The sequence below is a fragment of the Mustela nivalis genome, assembly GCF_964662115.1.
Source record: "Mustela nivalis genome assembly, chromosome: 7".
Lineage (NCBI taxonomy): Eukaryota > Metazoa > Chordata > Mammalia > Carnivora > Mustelidae > Mustela > Mustela nivalis.
In genome coordinates, this window is record NC_139026.1 from 118,727,663 (window position 1) to 118,745,541 (window position 17,879).

General features: G+C 36.2%; 1 protein-coding gene across 1 annotated transcript in view; it reads right to left on the bottom strand.

Moving 5' to 3' along the window:
* CCDC7 (coiled-coil domain containing 7) overlaps window positions 1–17,879 on the bottom strand; it is a 431,686-nt gene that overhangs the window by 39,233 nt on the left and 374,574 nt on the right. The window contains exons 38-39 of the mRNA XM_082742485.1: window positions 15,101–15,184; window positions 13,334–13,456 (exon numbers count right to left, since the gene is read on the bottom strand). Of these exons, the coding sequence (XP_082598611.1) occupies window positions 13,334–13,456; window positions 15,101–15,184 (207 nt within the window). The remainder of the gene's footprint in view (window positions 1–13,333; window positions 13,457–15,100; window positions 15,185–17,879) is intronic.

Genomic DNA, 17,879 nt, shown 5'->3' on the forward strand with positions numbered 1-17,879 from the left:
ATTTCTTCCTGGTTCAGTTTTGGGAGTTTATAGTTTTCCAGGAATGCATCCATTTCATCTAGGTTGCTTAGCTTATTGGCATATAAGTGTTGGTAATAATTTCTGATGATTGTTTCTACTTCCTTGGTGTTAGTTGTGATCTCTCCCTTTTCATTCATAATTTTATTAATTTGGACTTTCTCTTTTCTTTTGGATTAGTGTGGCCCATGGTTTATCAATCTTTTTTTTTTTTAGATGCAATTAAAAATTTTTTTTTCTGTTTTTAAATTTTTTTTAATTTTTTATTTTTTATAAACATATATTTTTATCCCCAGGGGTACAGGTCTGTGAATCATCAGGTTTACACACTTCACGGCACTCACCAAAGCACATACCCTCCCCAATGTCCATAATATTATTGATTCTTTCAAAGAACCAGCTTCTAGTTTCATTGATATGTTCTACTGTATCTCTGGTTTCTACCTCATTGATCTCTGCTCTAATATTGATTATTTTCCTTCTTGTGTGTGGAGTTGGTTTGATTTGTTGTCTCCAGTTCTTTAAGGTGTAGAGACAGCTCGTGTATTCTGGATTTTTCAATTTTTTTTGAGGGAGGCTTGGATGGCTATGTATTTCCCCCCTAGAACCGCTTTTGCTGGGGCGCCTGGGTGGATCAGTGGGTTAAGCCGCTGCCTTCAGCTCAGGTCATGATCTCAGGGTCCTGGGATCGAGTCCCGCATCGGGCTCTCTGCTGAGTGGAGAGCCTGCTTTCCTCTCTCTCTCTCTCTCTCTGCCTGTCTGTCTACTTGTGCTCTCTCTCTGTCAAATAAATAAATAACATCTTTAAAAAAAAAAAAAAAAAAGAACCGCTTTTGTTGTATTCCATAGGTTTTGGACCAAAGTGTCTTCATTCTCATTGGTTTCCATGAATTGTTTAAGTTCTTCTTTAATCTCCTGGTTGATCCAAACATTCTTAGGCAAGGTGGTCTTTAGCTTCCAGGTGTTTGGGTTCCTTCCGAACTTTTCCTTGTGATTGAGCTCCAGTTTCAAAGCACTGTGATCTGATAATATGCAGGGAATAATGTCAGTCTTTTGGTATCAGTTGAGCCCTGATTTGTGACCCAGTATGTGGTCTATTCTGGAGAAGGTTCCAGGTGCAGTTGAGAAGAATGAGTATTCTGTTGTTTTAGGGTGGAATGTTCTGTATATATCTATGGGTCCATCTGGTCCAATGTGTCATTCATTGCTCTTGTTTCTTTATTGATTTTCTGCTTCGATGATCTATTACTGAGAGAGGCATGTTAAGATCTCCTACTATTAATGTATTCATATCAATATGACTCTTTATCTTGATTAATAGTTTTCTTATGTAATTGGCTGCTCCCATATTGGGGGCATAGATATTTATAATTGTTAGATCATCTTGGTGGATAATCCCTTTAATTATGTAGTGTCCTTCTATATCTCTGACTATAGTTTTTAGTTTAAAATCTAATTTATCTGATATGGGAATTGCTACCCCGGCCTACTTTTGGGGCCCATTGGCATGAAAGATGCTTCTCCATCCCTTCAATTTCAGTCTAGGTGTATCTTTAGGTTCAAAATGGGTCTCTTGTAGACAACATATGGATGGGTCCTGTCGTTTTATCCAATCTGCAACCCTGTGTCATTTTGTGGGTGCATTTAGGCCATTCATATTGAGAGTGATTATTGATAACATTTTTATTGACATCATGTTACCTTTGAAGTCTTTCTTTCTGTAGATTGTCTCTATATTTCTGTTCAATGATATTTTTAAGATTTTTTCTCTTCTATAGAACACCCCTTAATATTTCCTGCAGTGTCGGCTTGGTGGTTGCATAGTCTTTTAAGCCTGCCGGTCTTGGAAACTCTTTATCTCTCCATCCATTTTGAATGTCAGACTTACTGGATAACGTATTCTTGGCTGCATGTTCTTCTCATTCAGTGCCCTGAATATATCTTGCCAGCCCTTTCTGGCTTGCCAGGTCTCTGTGAACAGATCTGATGTTATTCTGATGGGCTTTCCTCTGTACGTAAGGAGCTTCTTTGTCCTAGCTGCTTTCAAGAGGGTCTGCCTACAATTATAATTCTTCATTCTTACTATTAGGTGTCTTGAGGACTTTTGAGAATCTATAATCTTGGGGGTAAAGCCTTATGCCTCTAGTACATGAACGCTGGTTCCATTCGTGAGATTGGGAAAATTTTCAGGAACAACTTTTTCCACTAATCTTCTAGACTTCTTTCTTTCTCCTCCCCTTCAGGGATTCCAATAATTCTGACATTGAAATGTTTCATGGCATCATTTATTTCCCTGATTCTGTTTTCATGGCTCCTAAGCTGTTTGTTCCAGGCTTCCTCCTGATCTTTTCTATCTGTTTGTCCTCCATATCACTAATTATATCTTCTGTCTCAGTTACCCTAGCTTTGAGAGAATTTAGATTAGATTGGAACTCATTGAGAGTATTATGAACATCATCCCTGGTGGCTTTCAGTTCTGCCCTAATCAATTCCATTTGGTCATCCATGGCTTTCTCCAACCTGTTGCCTGGATAACTGTTAGCCTGAATTCCATTTCTGATTTATTGTCTCTGTTGATAGCTATTAGCTCTGTTGTAGAAGGCCCATCCTCTGTATTTTTCTTCTGTTGGGCATTCCTACTCCTAGTCATTTTGGTGAGAGATGGCTGAATGGATGTAGCTGGATGTATCAACTGTGGTGCAGTCAAGATGCACCCTGGAATGTTTCTCAGCAATCAGGATTCCCCACCCAAATGAGAGAAAAAAAGAAAAGAAAAAAGAGAGAGAGAGAGAGGTTGAAAAGGGAAGATAAAAGAGAAGGCTCAGCCCAAATGGGCCCTAAGGTAAGATTTATGAAGTATACAAACAAAAACAGACAAACAAAAAGACTGATAAAAGTATACAACAAGAGAAAAAAATATATATATATATAAGCAAAAAAAGAATAGCCTCGTCAAAAAGAACCCCAAGTATAAGATTTATATACTATCAGGACAAACACAAATACACAGAAACACTGGTGGAAGAAAAAGATGGGAGAGTGGTTATAAGTTCTCAGTGTGGGTGAGGAAGGTTATTTTGATTCTTCCTGGATGTATCTTGATATCTTTGTTAAAGGACTTAACTTTCCTAAGTTAAAGGGAGATTCAAAATTGGTTTACCTAAAAGGGCAGCATTGATTGGGGAAAGGGGGTTATCTTGAAGTTTAATGCTATATGAATATTAGAAAATAAAAATTAAAAAAGAATAAACTAGACTAAACTAAACTAAAATTTAAAAATTTTTTTAAAATAGAAAAGCAAAGGAAAAACACTGTGTATGTATCAAAAAGTTCAGGTTAGAAGGTTATTATGGAATTTGACATACTGGACATCTCACTGTGATGGTAAATAGGTTAAAAAATTATCTATATAAAAAAATGAACCAGAATAGTGGTAATGAATTAAAAATAAAAGTTGTATCTTTGAAGTAGTGGTGGTTGTTCCCTTGTTGTCTCTTTTTTTTTCTTTTCTTGTTGGTTTTCTGGGGGAGGGGCCTGCCACATGGGTTTTCAGTCAATGATGTTCCCTGAGTTAATCCTCCCACCACTCCCCCCAAGTGGGTGGGCTCTGAGGAAACTGTTTTTTTTTTTTCAGGCTTTTGTTCTCTGGAGGTTTTTATGTTTGTTCATCTGTTTTCTCTTGCCTTGACAGCTTTTGATGGTTTTTGGAGGTTTAGAGGAAAGCAAACTGCACCCCGACCTCCCTCTCAGAGAGAAGCCTCAGTCTGCTCCCCTGTGGGTGCTGGAGAGCACATAAATTCGCCCTTGGCCACTGGCAGAGCAGGTTCCCAGTCACAGTCCCTGGGGACGCAGGATCTCCTGCTTATATCCAAAACCACGGCAGCAGTGGCTGTCTGGGCAGCTCCAGACCGCCAGAGATGTTCCAAGCAGCAATCGCACACTGAGATTTTCCTGCTGGCCGGGGCTGGGAGTGCCTGGTCTTTCCAGGTCCAAGAGCTCCTGGCTGGCGCCTGTGCACACCTCTCCCAGGGGAGGGTGTGGGGCGCACGTGTCTCAGGCTCTGATGGTATGGCGTGGGTCTAAGAGTGCCAGGCTGGTGCCTGCCCTCACTTCTCTCAAGGGAGGGTGTGGAGCTCGGGTGTCTCAGGCTCTGATAGCATGGCACAGTGTTCTGCTGTCTGGCGAGGCTCCCAGCCCCTCATGGGAGCCAGACCCCACACATTCTCCCACGCGCTGGTGGCTCAGGGTCCAAGACCTGGTTTCTCCTTTACACTCTCTCTGACTCAGGGCCAGGGGAGGCTGTCCTGGGTCCAGGGACTTAAGCCCCTGTCCCTAACTGCTCTGATTCCCACATTCCCCCCCCCCCCCCCCAATCCTTTGCTCTTTCTGAGTGCTTTCAACCAGACTCCAAGTTAATGCTGGTCCCCAGAGGCAGGGCACTCTCGTGTATTAGGGGTATTACTTTCCAATTGGTCGCCTCTGGTGGCTCCCTCCCCCTTTTGTGTTATCTTCCGATATCAGTCCTACGTTCCCACTCTGCTTTACCTGCCCACTGGTGTCTTCTGCCCCTGTAGAGATCCAGACGTATATAATTCTGATCTCAGGCTGATTTCATGGGTGATTGGAGTTCTTTGGTAGGTAATCAGCTCACTTTAGGGTACAGATTGAAACGGTGCCTCCTCCTACTTCCCCGCCATATTGTTTCTCCCCTCTCATTGTAGTTTTGATCTGCATTTCCTTAATTAGTGATGTCAAGCACCTTTCCATTGGCTATTTGTATGTCTTCTTTGAAAAATGTCTATTTACATCCTCTCCATTTATAATAGCATTGTTTTAGTTTTGGGTTTTCTCCTCTTCTTCCCTTCCCCCTCTTCCTTCTCTCTCTCTCTCTCTCTCTCTCTCTCTTTTTTTCCTACTGAGTTGTATGAGTTCCTTACATTGGATATTAACTTATTATGAGATAGATGGTTTACAAGTATTTTTTCCCATTCCATAGGTTGCCCTTTCACTTTGTTGATGGTTTCTTTTGCTGAGCAGAAACTTTTTATTTTGGTGTCCCACCTGTTTTTTATTTTGTTGCTTGTGCTTTTGATACAATGTCCAAAATATTACTGCCAAGATCAATATTAAAGAGTTTTTTCCCCCCTGTTTTCTTCGTGGAGTATTGAGGTTTCAGATCTCACATAAGTTTTTAATCTATTTTAAATTAGTTTTTATTAATCATAGAAGATATGGGTTCAGTTTTATTACAGATTGCTACCCAATTTTCCAACATCATTTATGGAAGAGACCATTGTTTCACATTAAATATTCTTGTTTCCCTTATCAATTATTAATTGTCTATATATGAAGATTTATCCAAGCTCTTGATTCTGTTTTATTGGTATATGTTCTGTTTTTATGTCAGTACTATTCTGTTTTGATTATTATAGCCTTGCAATATAGTTTGAAAACAGGAAGTGTATGTAATGCCTCTAACTTTGTTCTCTCTCAGGATTGCTTTGACTATTCAGGGTCTTTTGTGTTTCCAAACAAACTTTAAGATTTTTTTTTTCTATTTTCAGAAAATTTTCATTAAAATATTGATAGGGATTGCATTGAATCTATAGATGGCTTTGGATAGTATCAACATTTTAAAAACATTAACTTCCAATCTATAAACCTAGGATATCATTCATTTAAGATTCTTCAATTTCTTTCATCAAAATGTTACCGTTTTTAGTGCTTAGATTTTAACCTTTTTAAAATGTATTCCCTAAGTACTCTATTGTTTTGATGTCATTGTGACTGAGACAATTGTCCTTATTTCTATTTCAGATATTTTATTGTTAGTGTATAGGAATGCAACTGATTTCTGTATGTTGATTTTGTATCCTTTGACTTTACTGTTTTCATTTAGTAGTCCTAAAAGTTTTGTGGTAGAATCCTTGGGATTTTCTCCATATAATATCACATCATTTGCAAACTTCACTTTTTCTTTTTCAATTTGGATGCCTTTTCTTTTTCTTGCTTAATTGCTCTAAGATCTCCAGTACTAAATTGAATAGGAATGATGAGAATGGGCACCTTTATCCGGATCTTAGATGAAAACCTTTAAGTCTTTTGCTTATAGACTTGTCATGTATGACCTTTATTTTGTTGAGATATGTTCCTTCTATACCAAATTTATTGCAAGTTTTTATAAGATGGTAAACTTTTTCAAATGCCTTTTCTTATCTATTGAGATGATCATGTGATTTTTACATCATTTTGTTAATGTGGTGTTATATATATAATGACTTACATATGTAGATCCACCTTAGTAACTCCCAGATAAATCTCAATTGGTCACAGAATATTACCATTTTAATGTTCTGTTGAGTTTGTTTTGCTGGAATTTTGTTGAGGATTTTTGTGTCAATTGTCATCATGGATATTATTTATTTATTATCTAGGCTTTTAGTTTTCTTTTCTTTAGTGTCCTTAACTGGTTTTGGTATCAGGGTAATGATAACTCATTATAAAATGAGTTTGAGAGAATTCTTTTCTGTTTAGTTTTTGGGAAGAATTTGAGAAGGATTGGCATTAATTATTCTTTACATTTTTGGTAGAATTGACTAGTGAAATCATCAAAAGTGAAAGTGAGGTACTCAAGTCTCTAGGTCTGAATTTTTCTTTGATGGGTGGTTTTTGGCAAATGATTCAATCTCCTTATCATTATTGGTCTGTTCAGATTTTATATTTCTTTACAATTAAGTCTTTGTAGATGATATGTTTCTAGGAATTTTTCCATTTCTTCTAGGTTATCCAATTTTTTAGTTTACAATTGCTCCCTGTATCTCATAATCTTTGAGTCTCTCTAGTATCATTTGTAATGTCTACCCTTTCATTTATGACTTTTGATTCTTTCTTTTTTCCACTTTGTCTTAGCCCAAGTTTTGTCAATTTTATTTACTTTTTTACAAAAAATCTTGGAACATTGAAAAAATAAAATAAAATAAAAATAAAGAGTACTTCTTTAACTCCTTAAAAAAACTACTTCTTATCATCATTGATCTTTTTATTATTTTTCTGGTTTTTATTTCTACTCTGTTCTTTACTATTTCCTTATTTGTGCTAACTTTGGGCTTAGGTTTTTCTTCTTTTATACTTCCTTGTGATGAAAGTTGTTCACTTGATAGCTTTCTTTTTTTGTCACATAGATGTTTATCTCTATAAACTTGCCTCTTAGAAATGCTTTTGCATCATCCTTAAGTTTTGGTGTATTGTGTTTCTATTTTAATTTATCCCAAGTTATTTTTTTTTTTCATTTTACATTTTATTTATTCTTTGACTTATTGGTTGTCTAGGAGTGTGCTGTTTAATTTACATATATCTGTGAATTTTCCTGTTTTCATCCATTTATTGATTTCTAATTTCATACTACTTTAGTTAGAAAAAATACTTGGTAAGATTTTAATCTTCTTAGATATACTAAAACTTGTTTTATTACCTGTCATATGATCTTTCCTGGAAAATGCTGTGTGTGAATTTGGGAAGGAAAGAGAATGTGTATTGTGTTTCTGTTGTATGGAGTGCTTGATATGTCTGTTAGATCCATTTGGTCTAAAGTATTGTGCAAGTTCAATGTTTCCTCATTGATTATCTGTCTGGATGGTCTATGCCTGGATGATGTTGAAAATGAAGTGCTGAATTCTCCTACTATTACTGTATTGTTGTCTATTTCTCCCTTCATATCTGTTAGTATTTGCTTCTTACACTTAGGTGTCTGGTATTGGGTGCATAAAAATTCATGATTATTACATCCTCCTAATGAATTTGTACCTTAATAATATATAACTCCCTTTTTTGGTCTCTTGTTACACTTCTGAGCTTGTCTATTTTGTCTGATTTGTCTAATTTTGTTTCCACTTGTATGGCATACTTATCCATTCCTTCACTTTGACCCTACATGTGTCCTTGAGTATTAGCTAACCATGGATGAGTGTGTTTATTTTTTGGCTCTCAGTTCTGTTCATTTGGTGTGTGTGTCTGTTTTTATGCCAGTACCAACTGTTTTGATTACTATATCTTTATAATACAGCTTAAAATAAGAAAGTGTGATGTCTCCAGCTATGTTCTTTTTCAGAATTGCTTTGACTATTAAGGTATTTATGATTCTATATAAATTTAAGGTGTTTGTTTTTTTTCCAATTCTGTAAAAAAAAAAAAGCCATTGGAATCTTGATAGGAATTGCATTGACTCTCTAGATGGCTTTGGGTATTATGGACATTTTGACAATATTAATTCTTCCAATTCATGAACATAGGATAATTTTCCCACTTATTTTTTTCTTTTTCAATTTCTTTCATTAATTTTTATAATTTTTAGTATAGGTACATTTTACCTCCTGGGTTAAACTTATTCCTAAGTATTTAATTTTCTTGATTTTATTATAAATGGAATTATTTTCTTTATTCCTTTTTCAGATAATTTGTTGTTAGTATATAGAAGCGCTATGGATTTTTGCATGTTAATTTTGCATCCTGCAACTTTATTGAATTCATTGATCTAACACTTTTTTGGTTGAGTTTTTAGCAAAGAATTAATCTTCCTGTCTGAGTGGAGCAGGAGAACTGGCTTCAGAGGTGGTAATCCTGTGCCCATTTCCCTGGCCAAATAGGGCCACTGGTTTTGCTCTGCCAAAGACCAGTTCTGCCGGTTGTATTCTCTGTTCAAGTGTTTCTGGGCTATAGAGCCTCTAACTACTCTGTTTAGGCTTTCTGGTTAGGCTCGGCCAGGAGCTGTACTCAACAGTGGGTGAGGCTATGTGCATGAGCTCCCTGCTAAGGCAGAATGGGCAGGTTAGCCTCAAGCAGCCTCCCTGGTGTTCCCAATCAGGCTTTCCGGTTGGTACAGCAGTTGGTATGGCTACAATTTAGTTCCTTTGCCTAGGTAAAATAGGGAAGCGGACTCCAAGTCCATCAAAGCTCTTTGTGATCTTGACTCTAATTAACTTGGTCCCCATAATCTGGCCAAATAATACCACTGTCTTTCCTCTGCAAATAATCAGCCCCATCTGCTGTAATCTACTCAATTTGTGTTGGGCCACACAGCTTCCAGGTGTTCTACCAGTTTTCTTGGTCATTTAGTGCAAGGAGATATACTCAATAGTGAACAATGCTGACTCAGCTCCACCATCTGAGCAGTAGTAGACCAAGCTCCAGGGCTAGCAAGACTCTTTTTTTTCAAAACCCAAATCATACAGACCTGAATCTCACCACATTTCCTGGTGAGATTATGCCACCATCTTGTCTCTGCAGATAAGCAAACCTGCTGGTTGGGACTACTACTTTTTGTACTGCAGGTAGGAACTCAGTCTGTCAAGGTCTGAGTGTTGGTTTTTGCAAGCACTTCCTTCCTTCCCTGTAATAGATTCCCCATGGTCAAGTCCCATGGATTACTCCACAGTCCCCATGGTGTGAGACCAAGTGGGGGCTCCCAAGAGATGACACACAATGCTAGAGGAGCCAGATGTCCCACCTAGGTTCTTTTTTCCAACTGAAGACATTGGGGGCTCAGGGGAAATCTCACAGTGTGGCACTCCAATGGGCATGGGAGAGGGGCAATAGGGTCAGTGTGTAGCCACTTCTCCTACCTCTCTAATGCAGTCTGTCTTGGTCTCTGTGATGTGGAGAGGGGGGTGCTTCAGCTTTATCCTAATGTTCTAAGATTTTTCCCAAGGGTGTCTGTCCATGAATAGATTTCAGTTTTTCTTCTTGTTTGGGGGAATATGGTCAGGAATGACCTATGTTACAATTTTGGTGTGCCACTTCTCCTCCCACCTTTTATATTTCTGATGCCATAATTTACCTTTGTTTATTTTGAATATTCATTAACAAATTACTGTAGCTGTAGTTATTTTTAATACTTTTCTCCTTTAATCTTTATGGTAGTTAATATGTTATCACACTGCAGTATAAGAGTATTCTGAATTTAACTATATAAATATATTGTCTTTACTAGTGTGCTGTATGTTTAAATATCACATGACAATTAGTGTCCTTTCATTTCAGCTTGAAGAACTTCCTGGATTTCTTATAAGGCAGTTTCAGTGGTAATGAACTCACTTAGCCTCTATTTCTTTTTGAGTCTTATTTCACCTTCATTTCTGGTGGACAACTTTGCCTGGTAAAGTCTTCTTTTTAGGGAGTTTCTTTCAACACTTGAATCTATCATCCCACTGTTTTTTGGACTGCAGTGTATTTGCAGAGATTGCTTCTAATGCTTGAGAGGATTCCCACATATGAGATAAATATTTTCCTCTTGCTGCTTTTAAAATTCTGTCTTTGTATTTGATTTTATACAGTTTTATTATATTATGTATTGGCAAATATTATTGTAGATTGAAACTTTGCAGTGATTTCTTAGCTTTTGAACTTGGATATTCAAAATATCTCCCCAGATTTGGGAAATTCTCAGGCATTATTTCTTTACATAAGCTCTGCCCTTTTCTTCTTCCGTGATTCCAATCATTCACATATTAGTTAGATTATTGGTGTTCCATAGTTCATATAGTCTTCATTAATTTTTTATTTTCTCTTCTTTGTATAATTTGAATACTGTCTTCTACTTTACAAATATTTTCTCCTGCTGGATTGGCTATCAACTCTGGAGTTTGTTTGATTCTGCTTTATGATCTCTATCCTTCTGTTATACTTCTCATTTTGTGTATTCTTTTCTTGCTTCTGTTGATCTGGCTTTTGTGTTTTCTTGTAGCTCAGTGGGCTTCTTTAAAACAGCTATTTTGAATTCTTTATCAGTTAAATTGCAAATCTCCAATTCTTTGGGGCTATTGGAAAATAATGTATTTCTTGCATGGTTTAATGTTTACTTGATTTTTTTATGTTCCTTGATGTTCTCTCTGTTTGCATGGCATTTTAAAAAGTAGTCACCTCCTCCAGGTTTACTGACTGGTTTCCAGAGGGAAATCTCTCCTTTCAGCCCTGCTAGGAATTCTGATGTTTTTTCAGACCATTCGATGGGTATGCCTGCTCTACACTTTGTGCTTTTTGTTTGTTTGTCTTGATGGCAGAATTCTTGAGCCTTCTTTCTGTGCTGCCAAGACGCGTTGGTTGCCGAGAGCCTCCTTTTTGCTTTCCTTATGGCAGTGCTGAGTGCTCAAGTTTATGGTTTCTTCCAGGTCAGTTTTCTGGGGGTGTTTACTATCTGTCTAAGTTCACACTTATTGCTGTTGGGGAGCATGCAGAGGAAGCCAGCCACAAGGTGGATTTTGTGGGGGTGAGACACATGGAGTGTTGGAGGTGCCTGTGGACCAGTTTGCGGGAATCCACAGGTGAAGTGTTTTCAGCAGCTGATGTGTGGGCCTCCAGAGTCCTCTGACACAGTTAGCTGTTACTTCCCTTCTACACATTCAGTTCTGAACCTTGGTGGCTGTTATCTCAGCCACTCTTTGACGCTATGTCATGTGACTTATGACTCAGTTCTCTGGATGAGATAAGAGAAAAATAGGTCTTTTTGGCAGTACTCACTCACATGCTGGGTACTCACTCACATACCCACTTTTTCCCACAGGAGATATCTTGGGATGAAAAGGGCTCTCTTTGCACTGAAGTATGCTGCCCTGAAGAAGGAGTGGTGTAGGTAAAGTCAAACTGCTCCTTTTACCCTCTATCCTGTATCTAATCTCAGATTTTGTTGTTGTTCCAACAGTGTGTTAGGACTTCTCTGCTGGACTCCTGGATTTCAACAAAGCCTCTCCCATATGTGGATAATCATCAAATTGGTTCTCTTTTTCACAGGGGGTAGATGGTAAAAACAAAATAAAAACCCACACAAAACTCCTACAATATTGATGTCATCACTGCAATCTTCTTTCTTGCCAAGTATTTTATAGGAAATGTCACTTACTACTTTTATTTCTCTGATATATCCAATTATGTCAAAGTCCTTTTTAGAAATCTTTCTCCCTTCTCATTGAGAAAGGTTCTTCTTTTGTAGTATTTTGATGCAGTAGTATTTTTAGTAGTTGCAAATGTAAAAAGCTCTTCTTCCTCTTCCGAGGTACATTAGAATAATTAGCAGCAAAGCCCTCACTATTTTTTTACCTGATATGGACGGTGGCATACACAGTTTTTGTCTGTAAGACAGAGTATTTTATTCTCAGTATCTTCCTTAATTTTCCTTATCCAAATCCGGTTTTAGTTGAACCAGAATATTCATTTCTGTATTTGACTTATACTGTACATTTAGAAGGATGCATTTATAAAGATTCCTTTGATAATTAGAGCTCTATACATAAACCACTGTTTCCCCCCTCACCAATTTAATTGTTTATCAATTTTTTTTTACAAACCCTATTGATTTTAAAAGTAACGTGCTATTGCAGAACACTTCCATTAAAACAAATAAGTATAAGCCTCATATTATTTAATCATTGGCTAAAGATTAAACTGAAACCATACACTGAGAGGCTTAGTAAGAGACTGTAATTGAGAAAATAAAATGCTGTTGACAGGATTTATTTCAGAAGCCATAATTCCAAACTAGTCTTTCACGTTTGTCAAATATAAGTAAAAGCTGGGAGGATTTCTAAGTCATTAAAGATGAAATCCTTAATATATGTTAAGGTAATGGCCCTATACTGGCAAATTTGTGTTTATCCTTCATCATGTTTTCATGAGAGTATCAAGACTAAATTATTTGAATGAAAATATTTTGGCATATCCTGGTATTAAAAATTGAATATAATTTTGAAAGCAGGTGGTATAGAAGACTAGCTACATCAGATGAACTTTCTAACTAAAATGCTAGATTAAAAAGAATGTATTTTAAAAAGTATTGCTGAAATGACATAAAAATATGCTCAGGAAAACCAAAAGAAGTAAAAACATTTAACTTGCAGATTCCTGCTAAAAATAGGGTGTGTGTGTGTGTGTGTTTGTGTATTTATGGTGTACATATTTTTGTAAAATTAACTGACGTGTAAGAATAATGCAGGAAATTGGGGAGAATACAAGAGGTAATTTTTCCAAAATAAAAAAAAATAAATAAAAAAGAGGGCACAATCAAGTATTTCAGGAAATACATTATGTATGGTTTATGATGGCATACATAAGAACTGAGAAAAAATGGAATGAGATTATAACAGATTATAAAAATGGAATGAGATTATAATAGCACAGAATGGAAACCATTAGAATCTTATATAATTTTATATTAGTGTTACATATTTTCTGAAAGCTTAAAATATTTCATAAAAAGTAAAATGAAAAAGCGTACTACAGAAAGTATTCTACATAATTAGTTACTATTTTACATTGCTATATCTTTTACCTTGATTGTCAAAAGATGAAAAACTGATCCTGTTTGTTGAGACTTTCCGTGGTGTGATGTCACTGGTGAAAAAATCTTCTTTATGTTGTGGGGACATATAACTGTCTTTAAATAAATTCACACCTAAAACAATTTAAAAAAAATTCACAAAGACATTATGACTATTTAAATAATACCCCCCAGTCTCCATGTAGTTGTCCTTATTTCTGCATTTGTAATCTTTTCATGTTTGAGTGGTCACTTGTCTATGATTCCGATTTCTATAAAATTCTTCATTTTCTCTCCTTTTTTCTGTATTCTTAGATAACATCTTCCTTAATCTTGACCTTTAATCTTGCTTTGTTGTATGCGCTGAGACTATGAATAACTGTTAAAGGTTGTACTATGACTTTTGGACCCCAAATATATATTCACCACAACCTAAGAAGAGGTGGGAACCAGCCTGGGTATCTCACCAAAAAGAACCACAAAAAATAAGGTTGGATGCAACAACTTTTAATAAGCACATAATGACATTTTGTTAAAGCAAAATGATATAGAGAAATGCAAAGTGGGGTTGTTAGAAGATATATTTGAGGCTCTCTAGTTGTGTCTGCAGTTGGCATAAGTAAGACTGAATGGTTCATTTGGAATGAGTGTGAGGAGATTCTTAAATAAGGAGACATCGAGAACATTTCACAGCAGATAGGATTAAAAACTGAGGGGGAAAGGTATGTCCTAGAGAAATTTATAGTCTAGTTAAGAATTGGTTTCTGAGATGCCCTTCAACAGATAAATGGATAAAGAAAATGTGGTACATATATACAATGGAATATTTTTCAGCCATCAGAAAGGATGAATACCTACCATTCACATCAACATGGATGGAACTGGAGGGGGTTATGTTAAGTGTAGTAAGTCAATCAGAGAAAGACAGTTATCATATGGTTTCACTCATATGTGGAACATAATCAGTATCATGGAGGAACATAGAGGAAAGGAGGGAAATCTGAAGGGGAAGATACCAGAGAGGGAGACAAACCATGAGAGACTATGGGCTCCAGGAAACAAACTGAGGGTTTCAGAGGGGAGCAGGAGGTGGTAAGGGTGTAAAACAAGGTGATGAGTATTAAGAAGAGTATGTGTTGTGATGAGCACTGAGTCTTATATGTAACTAATGAATCATTGAACACTACATCAAAAACCAATGATGTGCTATACAGTGGCTAATTGAACATAATAGATAAAATGCCTCCTCCTTCACAACACCCTCTTCTGCCAGGACAAGAGGCAGTAGTATAAACTATGAACTATATGACAAAACTAAAGATTTCTACTTCACCAGAGATATAAATTTGTTTTATATTTAAATCATACAGAGAGAATTAGTAACTAATGAAATAACTATCTTCTAAATTCCTCTACTTATCCATTTCATAAGCTAGAATTTCTGCTTTGCAAATACAAAGCAACTATCCTATGTAACCTGAAAAAAGAAAGAGAGGAGAGCAGCTTTTGAAATGCTTCCATTGAGCATATTCCAAGCTCAATTTCGTGTCAGGTTTTTTGAGGATCACATTTTAATGGATGGGTTCTAAAACCTGTAATAGGTAGCTAATTGTCCATTTATAGTAACTGCTAGAATTCCACTAACTACAGGAGGGACTTTACAAAGATGTTTTAAAATGTAATAATAGCACATAGATTCTATAGTCTTTAAAGATCCAAGTTTAAACTCCAGAAGAAATAAATAACCCTTATATAGACTTGAAATAGTTTTGTTCTTACCAGCATGACTCTTTGACTGCGTCTTGATCTCCTTCTTTAGCATACCTCTTTCCATAGCACCTAGGAGGGGCTCTGCATCAATCTCTATAGAAATAAATAGTTTCAAAATACTTTTGTAAGGTAAATGGTAAATGTTAACAGATGTGTGTTTGTGTGTCTAGTGTCCTTCTATTTGACATTTCTTATTATAGGAGGAGAATTATAATGAAATGTCTGGGTTGTAGAAACATAATAATTTAAAATCTGAAGAGCTGTTAGTAAACAGGTAAACCTCACTATACTGAAGCCTAGAGACGTTTAGTGATTTGACAAAGGTCACGTATCTGGGTAATGACCAAATTGATGCACGCACTGTTGTTTTTTCTAGGGCTTTAACCAGAAAACATACAGTCTTTTGCAAATTTAAATAATCTCAAAGCATTTAACTTAATAGTATGACTTCCATGTACATTTAAAAAACACATTCATAAAAAACAAAACAAAACAAACAAAAAAACAACACATTCATATGGTAGGGATATATCTAGTGAGGGAGGACTTAACAGTTTTTTCCCAGGTCAGTTTACAAACTATGGTTAGTGGAGTCACAGATATTACTGTGAGGCAGAAATTCTTTGACTTGTCCAGGAGTATTAGGCTATGTCACTTTAAATCAAGTAGGCATTAGTGATGAAAAGAATAACAAATAATACACAGAATGAGATAAAGTGCTCTCTCAAGGTCATCTTAGCATGTATACCTTCTAGCTGGGGAGGAGGAAATGGGTAATATGCAATAATGTGAGTATTGGCATTGCATCCCTTTCTATTTGAGTCTTTACATGATTTTTTTTTTAAAAGATTTTATTTATTTGACAGAGAGAAATCACAAGTAGACGGAGAGGCAGGCAGAGAGAGACGGAAGCGGGCTCCCCACTGAGCAGAGAGCCCGATGTGGGACTCGATCCCAGGACCCTGAGATCATGACCTGAGCCGAAGGCAGCGGCTTAACCCACTGAGCCACCCAGGCGCCCTCTTTACATGATTTTTAACCTTATTCTGGATGTGGAAACTACTGTGTAGTTCTAATGACAGAAAAAAAAATAAAAAGAAAGTCATCTAAAAGAATTCCACATTGCAAAAGAAATGACTAGAATTAGTGACTCTGGGTTACCTATTGGGTAAAGTAACAAAAGCCAAACTATGGAAAGAGGCTAGATGTCCATCAACAGATGAATTGATAAAGAATATGTGTATATATACACAATGGCATAGTATGCAGCCATCAAAAACTGAAGTCTTGTCATTTGCAACAATGTGGATGGAACTAGAGGGTATAGGTCAATAAGTCAATCAGAGAAAGTTATCATATGATCTCTCTGATATGAGGAATTTGAGAGTCAGAATGGGGGGGTCATGGGAAAAAGGTGGAAAATGAAATAAGATGGTACTGGGAAGGGAGGCAAACTGAGATTCCTAATCTTGGGAAACAGGCTGAAGGTTGCTGAGGGAGGGGATTGGGAAGGATGGGGAGGTTGGGTGATGGACACTGGAGAGGGTATGTGCCACGGTTAATGCTGTGAACTGTGTAAGACGGATGATTTACAGACCTGTACCCCTGAAACAAATAATACATCAAATGGTAATAAAAAATAATTAATGACATTTATGAAAGTAATATGAGCTATAGCAATACATAAGTGGAAAACATTAGCAGACATGTTCTAACCTTCTGGTTTTTCTCCAACAGATATAATTAGAAGAACTGAGTCACATGAATTGAGAAAGCAGGGGATTCTAATGTAAGGGGGGAGGCAATGGCAATAGCACTTGAGTATAGATTGGGTTAAGTACTAGAAGCATACAAGGTATGTGTTTAATATAGGTTGAGTCACAATTTTCCTCCTTCACAATATCCTCCCATTGCTTTAAGTCTTTTAAAAATATCCTATATTGCTTGTAGTTCTCAGAGTTATTTTTAATATAGCATATTATACATATAGTATACAATTTGCCCATTATAAATGTTTAAGCAGTCATTATTAATATGTTCATAGAAATGTGTAACAGTCACCACAAGTACAGAATATACTGAAAATTTATACTCATCAAATTCCAGTGGGACTTAGAAATGTTATATCATATTTTGGATATAGAATTTTGAATAGTATTCTGAAGATCTACTCTCTTTATATATATATTTTTTCATTAACTATAATTGTTTCATTGTGAACGTTTGTGTCCTATAGAGAAACTGAAAGCAGAGCAAATATGTGTAGGCAGTGTTTGGTATATTACTCATTTTATTTATAACATCTCATTCTCTTTCAGCAATTATTTTAAATCATATTATCTGCTCTAATTTTTTTTACTCTTGTTGCAGTATTTCAGTACTTCAAGTTTGTTCATTCTTTCTTCTGACAATATAAATCTACTAAGAACTTATAGTGAATTTTAAAATTATAGTTACTGTATTTTTCAACTGGTGGATTTCCATATTGTTCTTTTCAAAATAATACCTTTCCCATTATACTTATTCCTGAGGAGTAAAGTCCTTAGACATGCCCATAGTCACCTTTGGGTAGCAGTATTTTTAACTTGGTTGTCTTTATACCTTTCCTTTATATATCCATTAAGCTTTTTGCCTCTTTGGAATCACACTAGAAGTCAATGGGCAGTGTGTCTATCACTTTTACACTATTAAAGGCATCAGTATAATCTCTGAACTATACAACACAACTAATGTACTCTACTACAGCTGAGACACCATAATATACCTGGTATTTCCATCAAATAGAAGG